Here is a 20,166-nt window from a genome sequence, read left to right as displayed (position 1 = left end):
GAAAGGAGACTGAACTCCAGGTGTGGTATCACCAAGTTTGTTGTATCAAGATGTTAGCCTTTGTACATGAATCACAAAGTTCCTAGGTCCCTCTGAATATCAACACTTCTTAATGTATCATTTAAAAAATATTCTGCTATTCTATCTTTCCTTTCAAAGTGGATAACTTCACAAATTATATTCCATCTACCATTTTCTTGATCACTCACTTAAACTCTCTAATTCCCTGCAGCCTCTTTGCACCCTCCTCATTATTCACTTTGCCTTATACATTACATTCCATTCCTGCATCCAAATCATCGATATAGATTGTAAATAGTCAAGACTCAAACAGTGATCCTTGTGGTGCCCCACTAGTTACAAACTGCCAACCTAAATGTGACCTGTTTATTCTTGTTTTCTCTCCATTTAACAATCCCTCAATCCATGCAAATGTATTACACCAAATCCCTTAATCCTTAATTTTGTGTAATAATTCTTGTGTGGCACCTTATCAAATGAAATTGAAAATCCAAATACACTACATTCACTCTTTGAATTACAACCTCAAAAATTTAACAGCTTTGTCAAACACAATTTTACTTCAATAAATCCATGTTGACTGCCAAATTATATTATGATTTTCTGAATGTCCTATCATGTCCCTAATAATAGGATTTGGCATTTTCTCTGATATCAGGCTAATTAGTCTATACTTGCATTTTCTCTCTTCAGCCTTTATCGAACAGCAGGATTACATTTACAACTTTCCATAGAAACCATCTAGAATCTAGGAAATTCTGAAAGGTCAAAAACCAGTGCATTAATTACCTCTAGCTACCTCTTAAAAAGCAAGCCATTAGGTCCAAGGGATTTTATGACTTTTAGCCCCATTAATTTCTCAGTACAATCTATTTACTGATAATTAATCTAAATTCTTACATGCGTGGAAAGCAGTACCAAAGCTGTAAGCCTTGGTCCCAATATTTATGGGGAGACGGGGAGGGACAGTGGCCACAGTACAGTAGTATCCCTTTCAATGGAGGCCCTCTGCTTCTTTGAGAGACTCGGAGAAACACTCCAGCCACCAAACAAAATCTGAAACTACAACACATACCTTATGCACCTCTTCTGACCACGTATCCAGCTCCCAGCCAGTTATGCCTAACAGGCGATGCTGCTACTTCTTGCCTCTGCAAACCACTGCACCGCATCCCCACCCTGCAACCCACTGCCCATATAACTGTTGAGATCCTGATAATCAGACCTGATCTGCTTTGTTGAAAAAAAAAATCTCCCTTCCTTAATGCGGGTGCCCTACTCAACAGGATAATGTGTGGACCCATTGGGAAGGTGGGGCACCTATAGTTTAAGTTTCTCTTAGCCTCACGTGAAATGTACATTCTCACCCACTTCTAGGGAGACATGCAATTTAGTCTAGAAAGTTTAGAGAATATAGTATATTGAGGGGTAAAGTTTAACTGCTATCGCACAGAAGATTTGTAAGCCTATTTGTTGTCCAGGTGGGACCACTTAACTGTTTAGGCAATGGCATGAATGGTTACACGAAAGCAAGAATAATAAAAGCAAACAAACTAAAATGATTCCCAGCCAATAGAGACCAGCTTTCCCTTTTAGTTACCAATAGCAAGTTATGCTGACTACTGCAGGATGTGGGGCACCTGCCTGGCTTGGGCAACAAGGCATCAATTCAACTATCTAACCCATCGACAGGAGATTGCAATTTTCCATAGTGACAATTGTCAAAGCAGGAGGCTGATCCAATCTAGATAGGTTAGGTAAAAATTACATCTGTAGGTTAAAATTTCCATCACCAAGCATGTCACCTCAATGCCAAAGAGACCCCTTTCTTCCTCTTAGTACAGGAAGACAGCCATTAATCATTAGACACTACAAGTATGGGTTTGAGTACTCACTCAGCAAACAGCAGGTACTAAGAGTTCCTCACCGACAGCATGGTGAGCTGAAAAATGTATGAATAGGTTTCTTTTTGAGTTCACCTTTTGATCCAATTCCTTTTCAGTGGCTGCCTGAAAGGACCTTTGTATAACATTCAGCACATTGCACTTCACAGCAGCTCTTCCCGCACACCTTCCAATCATTTTATTTTTGGAAAGTCAAATATGCTAGTTACCAGTGGTCACTTTCCTTTTATTTTAGAAAAGTCATAAAAGTGGTAGCATCAGATTCACCACTTCAAAAGCATTTACCAAAAGGAAAACTTTTCAGATACGAGCAATCTTGTTGGGTATTCCCAGGGTCTTCTAGTTCATTTCAATTTTATCCCCCCCTCATTGCGGGTCTAACTTCCAGCTCTGACAACGCCATGTGTTTAGAATGCTTCAATTTTCCTTCGGTTCCCAAGTCTAATTTCTGATTAAGTCAGGCTAATATTAAACATGAATTTTGTTTTTCTTCCACTTTGCCTAGACATGTCAACACTGGTGTTGCTCTTTCCCACAACTCCCAAATTTTTAATGGTTTGGAGTCCAGGTGTCTCTTACATAAATTTAAGATGTTTCACCTAAATATCCGAACACTCAAATTTTTCTATATAGCATCAAATTTGTGAGTCAGATGGCCCCTGTGCACATTGTTTAGTCCTCAGGGTTCAGAAAGGAGCAGCTATGTCACTGCATTACTACTCCTTCAATAGTGCAACTCATCACTCTCACATGCTCGCCAGGAAAATCTACACAAAACTATTTATTTTCCCTCAATTTAATAGACACATTCTAGACAAATGTTAGGCCCCGGTTCATTAAAGCTTTAAAATACAGGTCTATGGGCTCAATGGAATATTCTTTTCCATTGGATTTTAGAAATTAAGGTTTATAAATATAATAATGCCCACTACATTGACGACTTCTTAAATTTAATGTTTTTAGATATTTGCCCATTTTTGTTCCTAGTTTTTGCTGTGTGCATAATGCCCGTTGGTGTCAAGCAAGCATCTATTTTGTCCAACTCATGCAGTATAAATTTAGAATAGGGTTTTCCAAATTCACAAAAAAGTCATGGTATTGACTGCATATAAATGTCTTACACAATACAATATTTCAAAATGGCATTAGAAACTATACCGTAATCATATTCCCAATGATACAGCTATAAAGCTTCAGGATTTCTGTCTTGTTAAGTTTTTCATCAGCCATGTGTGTGTTATAAATTAATCGAAGTTGCATGAAGGTTGCAATGAGAAATTGGTCAATGTGACCAGACATGGTATCAGCTTTATCCTCCTGTCGCAAAACTTCGTCAATCTGAAAGCCAAGCAAGATTACTTAATTTGCTATAATTCATGCAAGAGAACCTGAATACAATATAGACAATGGATCATTTTACCAAGACTTATAGAATTATGGAATCTTTTAGCACAAGAGTCTGCCATTCGTCCAATCTTGTCTGTGCCAGCTCTTCCTAAGAGCTATCCAATTAGCCCCATTCCCTAGCCCCCCAAAACCCTCAAGCAAATGTCCAACTGCCCTTTGTAGAATCTGATTCCACCATAATTTCAGCTACTGCCATTCTGTGAAGAAAATTTCCCTCCAGTTCTTTTGCCAATTATTTTACATCCATGACCTGTGGCTACCAGCTCACTTGCCAGAAGAAATAATTCCTCCCTATAGGTTTGATCAAAACCTGTTATTGAGTATCCAAGTCTCCCCTCAATCTTCTTGGCTCTAAGAACAAACCCAGCTTCTTCAATCTCTTCGCATAACTTGAATTCAGTTATTCATAACAAAGCTACCATTTATCACCTATTCCCAATTGCCTTAAAAAGGTGGTAGTAAGTGGCTTTCTTGAACCACTGCAGTTTTATCTTTATTCATTCATGGCATGTGGGTTTTGCTGGCTGGGCCAGCATTCGTTGCCCATCCCTCGTTGCCCTTGATGTGTTGGTGGTCGTGAACTGCCTTCTTGAGCTGCTCCAATCCATGGGGTGTAGGTACACCCACAGTGCGGTTAGGTAAGGAGTTACATTTTTAACCCAACAATGAAAAAGCTGTGTGCTATACTTCCGGGTCAGGATGATGTGGGACTTGAAGGGACACTTGTAGTTGTAAGTGTTCCCATTTCTCTGCTACCTGGTAGAGGCTATGGTTTGGAAGGTGCTTTCAAAAAAGTCTTGGCAAATGGTTGCATTGCATCCTGTAGATGGTACATACTACTTTTGCACCGGTGGTGGAGGAAGTGAACATTTAAGTTGGTGGACAGGGTATCAATCAAGCAGGCTGCTTTGTCCTGGATGGTATCAAGCTTGTGTTGTTGGAGCTGCAGTCATCCAGGCAAGCGAAGAGTATTCCATCACTCTTGACTTAATGGTTGAAAGAGAGTTAGGGGTCAAGTTACTTAACACAGTTCCCAGACCCTGACTTGCTCTTTTAACCAATCAAATAAATACTGTGGTTACGTTTCAGGTCAATGGTGGCTTCCCAGGGTGCTGGAGCTGGGGGATTTAATGTTAGTAATGCTACTGAATACCAAAAGGCAACTCTGCTTTTTTGCAGATGGTCATTCCCTGGCACTTGCATGGCATAAATGCTACTTGCTACTTATTAGCCCAAGCCTGATTGTTCAGGTCTTGCTGCATGCAGACACAGACTGTTCAGATCAGTTGCAAATGTTGCTGAACACTTTGGAGGGACAGTCATTAATGAAGGAGCTGAAGGTGGGTGAACTTTGGACACAGCCCCAGAGTATTGCTGGACAGGTTTCTCAGGACAGAGATGATTGGTATCCAAAAACCATTTACCTTTGTGCCGAGGTATGACTCCAACCAGTGGAATTTCCTCCCGCCATCACCCGCCACTGACGTCACTTTTATTCAGGCTCCTTGACGCCATACTCAGTCAATTGCTGCCTTGATATTATCCTGATAAATCTGCTCTTTTTATTCTACTTAATTACCATGTAAACCTTCAACACCCCTTCATTTGCCTCCTTGCAAGAGCATGAATCCTAAGTTTTTCCTAAAACCTTTTCATATTTCAGTCCTTGGGTTTTCTTTGGTGCCTCAGGAGACCAGAACTGAATCTAGTTCTATACTATTCATTATGTTTACCCATTCTTTTCCTTCTCACATGCAACGCCTTAAAACATCTAAAAATTTCATGCCATTATTTTTCTGTATTTGTCCTTCAGACTCTTATTATACACTTTCTCCTTCTGCCCAATTTAATAAATTTATAAATCTACCCAACTTGTCTCCCACTGAATTAAAAAATCCAGAATGTTAATGCAGATTAAAATTAGAAGAAACAGGCCCTTCCATTGATTTCTTAAGCACCCGTCTTAATATGGTACCCCAGCTTGACATCACTTCCCTAGCAGCCATGATTTCCTCTTTCAGCCAATACTTTATCCACTTCCATAGATAATGCCCTTAACCTTTCTTCCTTATTAAAAGATTAAAAGTAACAATGACGTCAATTTGGTATGTCACTCAAAATATCCAAGCAGATGACTCTAATTTGTTCTGATCAACAGTTACTAGGCTATTGTGAAATGGGTAGCCGTCAGGTTTGCACCTAATGACAGATTCCAGAATTTTGACAGTTGTTGATGCAACATCTTTAATTATCTGGCTTTGTTGAAACAAAAAGTATCTCGGCCAAAGGTTGATTTCATACTTCAAATGTACAAAATTCTTTCAGGCAAGACATTTGAAGGCGGCCTTTGGTTCATTCGAGCTCATTTGCCTAATACTAACAATTCCCAGTTTTTAAAAGCCCAAATAGGGAATTGGGACATTAATATCTTACCCAAAAGCACAGATATTAATGAAAATAAGCAAGTATTCAGTTACATGGCCACCTCCACAGGAAACACTGATTTCCTACCTGGGCAAGAGCCTGTATGCTGGTGTTAATATCACTACTTGCCACCTGCGACACAACAAAATTGATAGTAGAATCAGTGCTGCCATGTATCTCATCAAAGTGTGGAGAAACTGAACGATTTCTGAAAACATTTAAGGAAATTAAAGAAGCTTAAGAGTTTATCAAAATTTTCATGTTGCAACCTCAAAATAAGATTGTACTGTTGCAAACATGTTCAACATTCAGTATGTTACTTGTGGCTGGCACTTGCACTAGCCCCTTGTTCCCAGTAGGTTTAATGTACAAGATGTTTTAATTTTTGAATTATAATTACCCCATGAGTACTGCCAACAGCTATGCCAATGAAATGCAAAGGCACAAAGGGTGCCTGCCTCTTGGTGATGTTTTCATATTTTGGTGTTCATTTCCTAACAATTTTTGGTGGCATTTGATGAAGCTTGTGAAGCAGCAGCATGAAGAAAACCAGAAGGAAAGCCAATAAATGGCACAATCAAACCATACAGCATTTCCAACAGCTAGGTGTTGGCTGTGATGCAGCTTACTTTTAATTAAAATGACTTATAAATGGTTTAGATCAGTGTGCTACCACTGATGTAGTCATGTCCCCAGTGTTGGCCAAGGTACTCAAAACTACAGGGTCAAGTCGCTAATTGTTAACAGACTCAGCAGCATGCAATTGATTTAGCAGATCAAGGTGGAAAGACTGCACCAGTAGAGTAGTACGTAACTACAGCTGTTAAAATTGGAAAGAATTTACCTGTAAGGATCCTTGCTCTTCAATTCATACATTATCCATACACAGTAGAATTTTAGCCTAATTTGATATATTCTGGGAAATCACAGGCAAAGTACACAAAATGGCACTGCTTCCATTTCAATTGCCAGTTAAGGGAAACAAAGTATTAACCTCTGCACAAACTCTGGTTTTCATCATACATTCTAATCATCACATTCATTTCATCCTTCTTGGAAGGATGAAAGGATGCATAAGCAATAGAGAGTTTTGCTTTGAGGCAAGGAAAACAAAAACCTGCAGTATAAAGTCAGGTAATTGTGCTATGAATGTGCTCCTGCAAGGATATACAAGAGCAAAAAGTCAATCATAGTCATAGATTTAAACAGTTCTGACATTGTCTAGATTATACTGAAATTCAAAATGCCACCAAAAGTTGATCTCTGAATGAAGGATTCAATTAAGTTCCAGTTTTGCCTTTTCCCTATCCACTGTTTTGATCATCAGATCTTGAAGTAGCTGCTTGTCAACTTGAGCAAACTTCTAGGCAGGGAAATAGCAAATTAATTGAAACGAGGTAAATGTGAGGTGGTGCACATTGGTATGTAAAAGTAGGACATCATCTACACTTTAGAAAATAAAAAAATAAATGAAGTAGAACGATGGAATATAATAGAGTACAGATATCAATAAAAGATTAAGCACAGCTTTTACTTTCACAAGGATTTTTCAATTCCTGTCAATACATTGGTGACTTACTTTGGTTCTGGAATGCAAACTGGTTCATAGAGCTCATCAAGTTTGTGCTGCACCAGGTCTGGTAATTCACATCCGCCAGCATTGTTGTCATTTTCTATTTCATCGAGATCCAACTGGAACTCTCTTGGAATCATGGGAGTAGATTCAGATGTGGAGTGCGAACTATTGGAGCGTGCTTGACTGCAAAAAAATTTTAATGCAGAAGAGTGTTAATAATGATCCAATATTTTTCCTTACAGTGGGAAACACCTCCAAGCACTCAAAGTGGTACATATCTTAACTTAAGCTTTGTAACCTATTCAGAACATAGAAGAAATTTAATAAAAGAAACTAACTATCTTATTTCACCTCCCCCACCCCCCCACTCAAAAGTTAATTCCAACTGAGCTAGGGTTTAACAAGCTCCAATTCCTTTCTGGTAACTTGGTCAAGAGCCTATTTTTTAGCAATTTCCATGAACAAGTACCGTCAAGTTCACATGGACAGAAAATCAGCAGCAAAACCACCAGTCAATTTTTCTCCTCCCTTGCCTAGGGATAGGAAAGCCAATTTTAGCACTCAAAACATCCTGGCTGAGACCTGCTAGCAAACCTGGGAACTTCTGATTTATACAACTTAGTTATACACTCTCTTTAAACTTCACCATATTATTGACTGAATAGAAGCCACCCTAATATTAAGAGATCCAAAAAGGGCATTGAAGGAATTAAGTGCATTTTGTGGACTGCCTTACTTTGTATTTAAAAATGTTCTTGAAGCAAAAGTTAAATCTGTCAAAGTGGCTTTAAATAATACTGTGCAACTAGCTCTGCAGCTGAAATACATGACACCAGACTGTGCACTTGCTATTTCTTCAGCTCTTGGAACTTACATACACCAATATAACAGGACAAATTTAACAACTGAAAGTTTCTGGAAAATACAAACTACTTTTTTCCCCTTTATATACAAGTAACCTACAGAATTTAAGAATTCTTAACAATTGTGAATGAAAGTTAGTATGCTGGTTCGATAGCAGTGCACAGTCAACCTACAACCAAGAACAAGTTTTACTTACATTCGATAGGTTCGATACATTATTCTTTCCAAGGAAATGCCGTGAAAGAAGTCAGAAGACAGATTTAGACAATAAGCACAATTACAAAAGCAACAGACAAAGAACAAAAAAAAAATTAAGCAAAGAAAACAGCATCCTGCTCTTAACACACTGGTTTGCAGTATCTGCTTCACTGCAGTTAATAACCAAGTACAAGTATAATTATAACGTGCTCTGAAGAGTCATACGGATTCGGAACGTTAACTCTGTTTTTCTCTCCACAGATGCTGAGAGACCAGGTGAGTTTTTCCAGCATTTTGTTTTTATTTCAGATTTCCAGCATCTGCAGTATTTTGCTTTTATACAAGTATAATTTATTTCAACACCAAGCTTCAACACTTTTTACTTTTCCAAGTGAATAAATTGCTTATAATATGAAGAGGAAAGCTTGCAAAAGTAATCCTAAACTGAAATGTCTCTTCCATAGAACCCAGAGGAAAGCTACTTTAACGGGAGTGGAGCAGAGGGACTCATTCAAGAAGGAAATAGGGAGAGTACGGGGACAACATATGCCAGTAAAGATAAAGGGTGGGACCAACAAATCCAGGGAACCCTGGATGTCGAGGGATACACAGGATTAGATAGAGAAAAAGGGATGGCAGATGCCGAGGGGTCAAAACAGCAGAAGTCCTACAGGAGTATAGAACGTGTAGGGGGGAAACTTAAAAAGCAAATTAGGAGAGCCAAAAGGGGGCATGAAAAAACATTGGCAGGTAAAATAAAGGAAAATCCAAAGTTATCTTAGAAGTATATTAGGAATAAGAAGATAACTAGAGAAAGAGTAGAGCCCATTAAGGACCACAATGGTAATTTGTGTTTGGAACAAGATGTAGGCTGGGTTCTAAATGAATACTTTGCTTTGGTGTTCAGAAGAGGAGAAAAGTATAGAGATGTGCGGGCAAGCTTTTACGCAAGAGGATACTGAGTGTCTGGAATTCGCTGCCAGAGGAGATGGTGGAAGCAGGTATGATAGTGGTGTTTAAGAGGCAGCTTGACAAATACATGAATAGGATGGGGATAGAGGGATACGGACCCCGGAAGTGCAAAATGTTTTAGTTGACAGGCAATATGATCGGCGCAGGCTTGGAGGGCCGAAGGGCCTGTTTCCTGTGCTGTTCTTTTCTTTGTTCACAAGTGAGGAGGAGGACGTGGGGATGAAAATCAGGCAGAGGGACTGCGATATAATTTAAGAAATTAGCATAGAAAGGGAGGGGGTTCAGAGTGGTCTGGCAGGCTTAAAAATAGATAAATCTCCACGCTCAGGCTGTTGAGTGAGTCAAGGGAGGAGATAGCAGGGGCACTGGCAATAATTTTCAATACCTCTCTGGCACAGGAGAGGTGCCAGAGGACTGGAAGACAGCCAATGTGGTACCGTTATTCAAGAAGAAGGGAGGAAGGGATAAACCAGGGAACTACAGGCCAGTCGGTCTAACCTCAGTGGTGAGGAAACTACTGGAAGCAACTCTGAGGGATAGAATTTATCTACACTTGGAGGGGCAGGGATTAATCAAGGACAGTCAGCATGGCTTTGTTAAGGGGAGGTCATGTCTGACCAATTTGATTGAATTTTTCAAAGAGGCGACCAAGTGTGTAGATGAGGGCAATGCATTTGACGTAGTCTACTTGGGCTTCAGTAAGGCTTTTGATAAGGTCTCGCATAGGAGACTGATAACAAAGGTAACACTGGATCCAAGGCAATTTGGCAAATTGGATCCAGAATTGGCTGTGGCAAGAAGCAGAGGGTTGAGGGGTGTTTTTGTGACCAAATGCTCTTGTCCAGTGGGGTTCCATAAGTATCAGTGTTGGATCTCTTGCTGTTTGTGGTATATATAAACGATTTAGACTTAAATGTAGGAGGGTTGATCAGTAAGTTCGCGGATGGCATGAAAATTGGTGGGGTGGTAAATAGTGAAGAGGATAGCCTTAGATAATAGGAGGATATGGACAGGCTGGTCAGATGGGCTGATCAATGGCAAATGGAATTTAATCCAGATAAATGCGAGGTGATGCACTTGGGCAGGACAAACAAGGCATGGAAATACACGATGAACGGTAGGACCCTGGGAAGTACCGAAGATCAGAGACCTTGGTGTGCATGTCCACTAGTCCCGTAAGGTAGCCGGACAGGTAGATCAGGTGATTAAGAAGGCATATGGGATACTTGCCTTAATTAGCCAAGGCAGAGAATATAAGAGCAGGGAGGTTATGCTGGAACTGTATAAAACGCTGGTTAGGCCATAGCTAGAGTATTGAGTGCAGTTCTGGAATCCGCATTATAGGAAGGATGTGATTGTACTAGAGAATGTGCAGAGGAGATTTACCAAGATGTTGCCTGGGCTGGAGAGTTTTAGTTATGAGCAGAGATTGGATAGACTGGGTTTATTTTCCCTGCAGCAGAGGAGATTGAGGGAGGTGTATAAAATTATGAATATAGATAGGGTAGACGGGAAGGAACTTTTCCCCTTGGCGGAGGGATCAATAACCAGGGGGCATAGATTTAAGGTAAGAGGCAGGAAGTTTAGAGGGGATGGGAGGAAGAATCTTTTTCACCTAGAGGGTGGTGGGAATCTGGAACCTACTGTCTGAAGTGTTGGAGAGGCAGAAACCCTCATAACATTTAAGTAGTATTTGGATGTGCACTTGCGATGCCATGACATATAAGGCTATGGGCCTAGTGCTGGAAAATGGGATTAGAATAGTTAGGAAAACAAAAACAGAATTACCTGGAAAAACTCAGCAGGTCTGGCAGCATCGGCGGAGAAGAAAAGAGTTGACGTTTCGAGTCCTCATGACCCTTCGACAGAACTTGAGTTCGAGTCCAAGAAAGAGTTGAAATATAAGCTGGTTTAAGGTGTGTGTTGGGGCGGGGGGGGGGGGCAGAGAGATAGAGAGACAGAGAGGTGGAGGGGGGGTGGTGTGGTTGTAGGGACAAACAAGCAGTGATAGAAGCAGATCATCAAAAGATGTCAACGACAATAGTACAATAGAACACATAGGTGTTAAAGTTAAAGTTGGTGATATTATCTAAACGAATGTGCTAATTAAGAATGGATGGTAGGGCACTCAAGGTATAGCTCTAGTGGGGTTTTTTTTTTATATAATGGAAATAGGTGGGAAAAGGAAAATCTTTATAATTTATTGGGAAAAAAAAGGGGGAAACAGAAAGGAGGTGGGGATGGGGGAGGGAGCTCACGACCTAAAGTTGTTGAATTCAATATTCAGTCCAGAAGGCTGTAAAGACCCTAGTCCGAAGATGAGGTGTTGTTCCTCCAGTTTGCGTTGGGCTTCACTGGAACAATGCAGCAAGCCAAGGACAGACATGTGGGCAAGAGAGCAGGGTGGAGTGTTAAAATGGCAAGCGACAGGGAGGTTTGGGTCATTCTTGCGGACAGACCGCAGGTGTTCTGCAAAGCGGTCGCCCAGTTTACGTTTGGTCTCTCCAATGCAGAGGAGACCACATTGGGAGCAACGAATGCAGTAGACTAAGTTGGGGGAAATGCAAGTGAAATGCTGCTTCACTTGAAAGGAGTGTTTGGGTCCTTGGACGGTGAGGAGAGAGGAAGTGAAGGGGCAGGTGTTGCATCTTTTGCGTGGGCATGGGGTGGTGCCATAGGAGGGGGTTGAGGAGTAGGGGGTGATGGAGGAGTGGACCAGGGTGTCCCGGAGGGAACGATCCCTACGGAATGCTGATAAGGGGGGTGAAGGGAAGATGTGTTTGGTGGTGGCATCATGCTGGAGTTGGCGGAAATGGCGGAGGATGATCCTTTGAATGCGGAGGCTGGTCCTTCAACTCCTCTCACTTCCTCCAAATAAAAGGTGTGGCTATGGGTACCCGCATGGGCCCCAGCTATGCCTGTCTCTTTACGGGGTATGTGGAACATTCCTTGTTGCAGTCCTACTCCGGCCCCCTTCCACAACTCTTTCTCCGGTATATCGATGATTACTTCGGTGCCGCTTCATGCTCTCGTCGGGACTTGGAAAAATTTATTAATTTTGCTTCCAATCTCCACCCCTCCATCATTTTCACGTGGTCCATCTCTGACACTTCCCTTCCCTTCCTTGACCTCTCTGTCTCAATCTCTGGTGATAGACTGTCCACCAATATCCATTACAAACCCACCGACTCCCACAGCTATCTCGACTACAGCTCCTCACACCCCGCTTCCTGTAAGGACTCCATCCCATTCTCTCAGTTCCCTCGCCTCCATCGCATCTGTTCCGATGATGCTACATTCAAAAACAGTTCCTCTGACATGTCCTCCTTCTTCCTTAACCGAGGTTTTCCACCCACGGTCGTTGACAGGGCCCTCAACCGTGTCCGGCCCATCTCCCGCGCATCCGCCCTCACGCCTTCTCCTCCCTCCCAGAAACATGATAGGGTCCCCCTTGTCCTCACTTATCACCCCACCAGCATCCGCATTCAAAGGATCATCCTCCGCCATTTCCGCCAACTCCAGCATGATGCCACCACCAAACACATCTTCCCTTCACCCCCCTTATCGGCATTCCGTAGGGATCGCTCCCTCCGGGACACCCTGGTCCACTCCTCCATCACCCCCTACTCCTCAACCCCCTCCTATGACACCACCCCATGCCCACACAAAAGATGCAACACCTGCCCCTTCACTTCCTCTCTCCTCACCGTCCAAGGACCCAAACACTCCTTTCAAGTGAAGCAGCATTTCACTTGCATTTCCCCCAACTTAGTCTACTGCATTCGTTGCTCCCAATGTGGTCTCCTCTACATTGGAGAGACCAAACGTAAACTGGGCGACCGCTTTGCAGAACACCTGCGGTCTGTCCGCAAGAATGACCCAAACCTCCCTGTCGCTTGCCATTTTAACACTCCACCCTGCTCTCTTGCCCACATGTCTGTCCTTGGCTTGCTGCATTGTTCCAGTGAAGCCCGACGCAAACTGGAGGAACAACACCTCATCTTCCGACTAGGGACTTTACAGCCTTCCGGACTGAATATTGAATTCAACAACTTTAGGTCGTGAGCTCCCTCCCCCATCCCCACTCCCTTTCTGTTTCCCCCTTCCTTTTTTTTTCCAATAAATTATAAAGATTTTCCTTTTCCCACCTATTTCCATTATAAAAAAAACCCCACTAGAGCTATACCTTGAGTGCCCTACCATCCATTCTTAATTAGCACATTCGTTTAGATATCACCAACTTTAACACCTATGTGTTCTATTGTACTATTATCGTTGACATCTTTTGATGATCTGCTTCTATCACTGCTTGTTTGTCCCTACAACCACACACCTTCCCCCCCCACCCCCCACACCTCTCTGTCTCTCTATCTCTCTGCCCCCCACACACACACCTTAAACCAGCTTATATTTCAACTCTTTCTTGGACTCGAACTCAAGTTCTGTCGAAGGGTCATGAGGACTCGAAACGTCAACTCTTTTCTTCTCCGCCGATGCTGCCAGACCTGCTGAGTTTTTCCAGGTAATTCTGTTTTTGTTTTGGATTTCCAGCATCCGCAGTTTTTTTGTTTTTATATATTAGAATAGTTAGGTACTTGTTTGATTGGCGGAGACTCGATGCGCCGAAGGGCCTTTTTCTGTGCTGCAGACCTCTTATGACTATGACAGAAAGACCAAATAAAGCACCTGACATTACACAGATCTTTGGTAAATGAGTGTGGCTACATGGCTATAAAAACCACTAGAAAAGTTTCACTTAACATTAAACAGGTGAACAAACAAAATTCTTTAAACAAATGATAGAAGTTAATAAATCCTCTAATGTTGATTAGGGTACAGGTATAGTATTTCAAAACCAGCAACAGCTTGACTGAGTCTGTGCCAGATTGAATCTTGCTGGTTTTCGGGTCATGCAGTTTGGGTCAGGCTTGCAGAGTGTTGAAGGTGTGTTTTTCAAGTAAGGATTTCAAAGGGCAGTTTCGAAAGAAGTGGAAACAATGCTGCAAGATGTGCCAGGAAATTATTTGGAGCTGCTTCCGATCGGTGTTACTTTGCCAGAAGCCTGTTTATGCATGTAAACGGGGTTCCCGCTTCACTTCGATGAAGTGTTGATGGAAGAGTGGGAGTAGCTCCAAAGGATTTCCCAGCCATAGCTCACCAAAGAACTCGGTGAGGAGTGAAAGTCAGGTGATGGCAGCTTTAAAGCGTATCCGGTTTTCAGACTGTTGGCTTTGAGTTACTGTACCTTTATAGTAGAAATCTGAAATTCTCTTCCCCCAGAAGATTGAGGTTGCTGGGAAATTGGAGCTATCAAGTCTGAATTAGGTGTTTTTTGTTAAGTAAGGTTATCAAGGGACTTGGAGCTAAGGCAGATAAACTGAGTTGAAGTACAGATCAGCCATGATCTAACAGAATAGAAGAGCAGGTCAAGGGGTTGAGTGACTTATTCCTATTCCTAAGTTTCAACAAAATAGGCAGACATCTTATTCTTTATATTAATCTTCAACATTAAACTGATCCTTAAAAATACTGTTCTTTCATTGGCTTGGTTACATTCGAGTCTTTGATTTCTGCTGGCTTCAGAAAAAACCGTCATGCTTGGTTTCAGGATCTATTTGGAGCCAGAAGCTTTGGGACTTCCCAAAAAGACTACAAAGATCCAAAATGTCAGCTGTGGCTCAGTTGGTAACGCACATCTCTGAATCAGAAGGTCATGGGTTCAAGCCCCGTTGAAGAGATAAACACAAAACCTAGGTTGACACTTCAATGCAGTACTGAGGAACTGCTGCATTTTGCGCAATGCTATCTTAAGTGAGACAAACTTCTTGGGTGGGCATAAAAGGTCCTAAGATATCATTTTGAAGTCCAGCAGGTGTCCTAACCAATCCTTATCCTTCAACCAATAGCATCTGAAGATAGATCACAAGGTTTAGAAGATGTCACTTGACCTGCTCAGCGTTGATGTTTTGCTTTTAGAGAGAACCATAGCCCTACCTCCCTTAGTACTTGTGTATTCAGACATAAAGATTGTGGTATGTTTGACTTGATTGGAATAGCTTGATTTATTTGTTCTGGTATTATGCACATCTTTGCCTTATCTTGCGGTGTAATCAGCCAGAATGCAATGTATATTGCAGGCAGTTTGAAAAACTAATTTCCAGTACCCAAGTTGTATGCACTACAGCATCAAGAATCAAGTTGATAAAAATGCCTTATTTTTTTGTCATGCTCTACTTGTATACTTAAATGTTGTTTGTGTTTTGTCAAATAAATAAGCTCCAGCTCTCACTGGAGCCTTGGTTCAGGGACAGACAAGACCTGAATGCCAAAGGTGAGAGAGCAACTGACCTTCACATCAAGACAAAATTTGCTTGGACTGCGGTACTGAGGACCCCTCATCGACTGATCAGGTTGGAACCTGTAGTGGCTGAAGTTATACCGGGCACACAGGAAGATGGCTCCAATTGGTGAGGCGCAAATTATCTCAGCCCAGAACATTGCTGGAATTTCTCAAGGCAGCACATTAGGCCGAACTATTTTCAGCTGTTGCATCTATGACCTTCCCTCCAGCACACCAGAAATAGAACTAATGATTGACCCCTTCAGTCCTTGTTAACTACAACTCCATCTTAAATCTTCCTTGCCGCTCCAAAATCCTTCAACGTACTGTCATTTCCCAAATCCTTGCCTATCTTTTCTGCAATTCCAAGTTTGAATCCTTCCAATTAGGCTTCCAGACCCTGACAGTATTAAAACAGCTCCAAAGTCACAAATGACAGTGGCTGGGTAAAATATCCCTCATCCTTAACCTATAAGCAGCTTTCAACAGTTAGCCAGACGATCCTCCTCCAATGCCTCCCGTCCATTGTCCATGTGGGTGGAAAAGCCCTTGCCCCATTCCATCTTGATCCTTTGAACTACAGCCAGAGAATCCCCTGCAATGGCTTCCCTTCGCACTCCCATACCATTATATCTGAAGTTCCCCCGAGGATCCACAGTATCCTTGGTCCCCTATTTCTTATCTACATGCTGCACACCTTGGGAATGTCTGAAAACAATTAGGGATGGGCACTAAATGCTGGCCTTACCAATGACACCCACATCCCATGAAAGAATAAAAAAGTTTATTGACTGCAATGTTGAAGTTCATACATAATTCTTCAGATAAGGAAGTAGTCAACGCCACATGCAGCAAAGCCACATCAAAGTTATGTAAAAAGAAAAAAATTAGTGAAGACAAATGTAGATCCCTTATGGTCCAAAATGGGAGAATTTATAATAAAGAACAAGGAAATGGCAGAGCAATTAATCAACTACTTTAGTTCCATCTTCACGAAGGAAGACACAAATAACTTCCCAGGAATGCTAGGGAGCCAAGTGTTTAGTAAGAAGGAGGAATTGAAGGAAATTGGCATTACAAAATATAATAGTACTGGAGAAATTAATGGAACTGAAAGCCAATAAATTCCGAGGACCAGATAATCTACACTCCAGGGTATTAAAGGTAGCGGCCATGGAATAGTGGATGCATTGGCTATCATCTTCCAAAATTCTGTAGATTCTGAAACGGTCCTGGCAGATTGGAGGGTGGCAAATGTAACCCCACTATTTAAAAGAGGGAGGGAGAAAACAGGAAATCACAGACCGGTTGACCTAACTAACCTCAGCAGTATGGAAAATGCTAGAGTCTATTATAAAAGATGTGATAATGGCACTAAGGAAATATCAATGGGATTAGACAAAATCAAAATGGATTTATGAAAGGGAAAATCTTGTTTGACAAAACTACGAGTTTTTTTTTGAGGATGATCATTGAAGGTGGCAGGACAGGTGAAGAGAGCAGTTAATAAAACATAACACCCTGGGCTTTATTAATGGGGGGATACGGTACAAGAGCAAGGAGGTCATGCTGAATTTAAATAAGACGCTTATTAGACCTTAATTAGAATATCATGTATAGTTCTGGGTGCCACATTATGGGAAGGATGTGGGCACATTTGAGAGTGTGCAGAAGAGGTTTATAGGAATGGTTATGAAGATAGATTGAAGAGGTTGGGACTGTTCGCCTTGGAGAGAATGCAGCTAAGAGGAGATTTGATAGAGATAGGCAAAATCATGAGGGGGCTGGACAGAGTAGACAGGGAGCTGATGTTCCCACTCGTAAAAGGATCAAGAATGAGAGCGCACAGATTTAAAGTCAGATTTGCTTCTCTTGCAAATCACATATGAAAAATCTTTGTCTCACAAGTGGTCCGGGTCTGGAATGCACTGCCTGCAAGTGTGGTGGAGGAAGGTTCAATCGAGGTATTCAAGAGGGCATTAGATGATTATTTGAATAGAAACAATGTGCAGGGGTGCAGGGAAAAGGCAGGGCAATGAAACTAGGTCATAATGCATTTGGAGAGCTGGTGCAGACACTATGGGCTAAATGGCCTCCTCCCATGCCATTAAAATTGTGATTCTGTAACTAGCAGAACAGATAAGGGGGAACCAGTGGATGTGGTGCATTTGGATTTCCAGAAAGCTTTTGATAAAGTCCCACATAAGAGGTTAGTGTGCAAAATTAAAGCACATGGGATTGGGGGTAATATATTGGCACGGGCTGAGAACTGGTTAGCAGATAGGAAACAGGATAGGAATAAAGAGGTTTTTTTGGTGTAGCAGGCGGTGACTAGTGGGGTGTTGCAGGGATCAGTGTTTGGGCCCCAGCTATTCACAATATATATATCAACGATTTGGATGAGGGAGCCAAATGTAATATTTCCAAGTTTGCTGACGACACAAAACTTGGTGGGAATGCAAGTGGTAAGGAGGATGTTAAGAGGCTTCAAGGTGATTTAGACAAGTTGAGTGAGTGGACAAATACATGGCAGATGCAGTGCAACTTGGATAAGTTATCCAATTCTGTAGGATAAACAGAACGGCAGAGTATTATTTAAGTAGTGATAGACTGGGAAATGTTGATGTACAAAGGGACCTGGCTGTCCTTGTGCACCAATCACTGAAAGAAAGCAAACATGCAGGTGCAACAAGCAGTTAAGGCAGCAAATGGTATGTTGGCCTCCATTGCCAGAGGGCTTGAGAACAGGAGGAAGGATGTCTTACCACAGCTGTACAGGGTCTTACAGACTGGATGCAGGGTTGATGTTTCCTGTGGCTGGGGGGGGGGTGGGGGGGGGTGGGGGGGGGTGGGGGGGGGTCTAGAATAAGGGGTCACGGTCTCAGGATACAGGGTAGGTCATTTATGACTGAAGAAGAGAAATTTCTTCACTGAGAGGATGGTGAACTTGTGGAATTCTCTACCACAAAAGGCTGTAGAGGCTAAGTTACTGAATATATATCAGAAAGAAAGAGATAGATTTCTAGACACTAAAGGCATCAAGGGCTATGGGAAGAGAGTATGAGTATGATGTTGAGATAGGGAATCAGCTATGATCATATCGAATGACGGAGCAGACTCAAAGGGCCAAATGACCCACTCCCGCTCTTATTTTCCATGTTTCTAACAAGGCTTAGGCTGATAAGTGGCATTTGACATTTCCACCAAACAATAATCAGGCAACAGCCATCTGAGACAAATGACAATCATTTTTGCTGGTCATTCAATGGCATTGCTGAAGAGATCCTTTCAATATCCTAGGGATTCACCACAAATGCTGATGACATAAATGCAGAGCAGGTCAGAAGTTAGGAATTACATGTCACATGACTCACCAATTCCACAAAGCCTCGCCAAAACCTATAATGGCACAACTTAAATGTGCTGGAATAGTCACTTGCCTGGATAGGTGCACTCAAGCTCAACTCTATCCATGACAATGCAACTCGCTGGTTTAGCATTTCAATTTACCTAAACATTCATCCCCTCCACCACTCTGGCTAAGATTTTTTTCCTGCAGCACCTTCTAAACTCATGACTTCAACCACTTAGAAGCACTTCAATTTAGATACTTTTTTTCAATTCATTCATGGACATCACTGGCTAGGCCAGCAGTTATTGTCCATCCCTAAATGCCCTTCAGAAGGTGGTGGTGAACTGCCTTCTTGAACCACTGTAGTCCATGTGACGTAGGTACACCCACAATGCTATTAGGGAGGGAGTTCCACGATTTTGACCCAGCAACATCGAAGGAATGGCGATATATTTCCAAGTCAGGATGGTGAGTAGCTTGGAGGGGGAAAACTTACTATAGCCAAGTCTATAGCAAGTCAGTTTAAAATGGGCAAGTGAAGGAATATATGTATCCCTTTGAAAATTGGACTTAAATTGAGCCCAAGCAGCCAAATTCAATACTGAAGTTGTGAAATCATACAGCACAGAAGGCAGTCATTTAGCCCATCATGCCTTTACCAACTCCAGTAGGATAATCCAATTAGTCCCACACTTCTGCTCCTGATGCTTAGCTGTGCAAATTTTCAAAGGGAATTTCCAATTCCCTTTTGAATCTATTTGTACAAATCTCTCAAGCAGTATATTTCAACCACAACTGTCAATTATCTTAAACCGATTACCAATCTTCCTGCCAGTGTCCATTTCTCTATTTACCCAATCAAAATTCCTTATTTTTGTCACCTCTATTAAATCTCTTCTTAACATTCTCTGCTCAAACAAAATCCAGCTTCTTTAATTTCTCCACAACTGAAGTCACTTAACTCAGAAGACTTCAAGGTGATGGATAGTCATGTAACAAGTTGCCAAGAATCAATTTACTGTGAAAAGGTTACCGCAGGAGAATTGTATCTGACTTTGATGGAGGTTAGAGAAGTTAATAGTTACTGTTCCTGCAGAATAATGTCCAT

The 20,166-nt window shown here is 41.8% G+C and overlaps 1 protein-coding gene and 1 non-coding gene across 4 annotated transcripts in view; both read right to left on the bottom strand.

The window, feature by feature from the left end:
* ckap5 (cytoskeleton associated protein 5) overlaps positions 1-20,166 on the bottom strand; it is a 137,606-nt gene that overhangs the window by 21,853 nt on the left and 95,587 nt on the right. For all 3 annotated transcript variants that reach the window (XM_041196985.1, XM_041196986.1, XM_041196987.1), the window contains 3 exons: positions 7,336-7,515; positions 5,844-5,964; positions 3,084-3,263 (listed from right to left, as the gene is read on the bottom strand). In XM_041196985.1, the coding sequence (XP_041052919.1) occupies positions 3,084-3,263; positions 5,844-5,964; positions 7,336-7,515 (481 nt within the window). The remainder of the gene's footprint in view (positions 1-3,083; positions 3,264-5,843; positions 5,965-7,335; positions 7,516-20,166) is intronic.
* On the bottom strand, positions 2,568-2,676 carry LOC121283719. The gene has a single exon (XR_005944359.1). It is a non-coding gene; the product is annotated as a small nucleolar RNA SNORD67 (small nucleolar RNA).

The sequence above is a fragment of the Carcharodon carcharias genome, chromosome 10 (assembly GCF_017639515.1).
Source record: "Carcharodon carcharias isolate sCarCar2 chromosome 10, sCarCar2.pri, whole genome shotgun sequence".
In the NCBI taxonomy this organism is placed as follows: Eukaryota; Metazoa; Chordata; class Chondrichthyes; order Lamniformes; family Lamnidae; genus Carcharodon; species Carcharodon carcharias.
The sequence above is the reverse complement of the archived record's forward strand: the minus strand, read 5'-3'. Positions and strand labels throughout refer to the sequence as shown.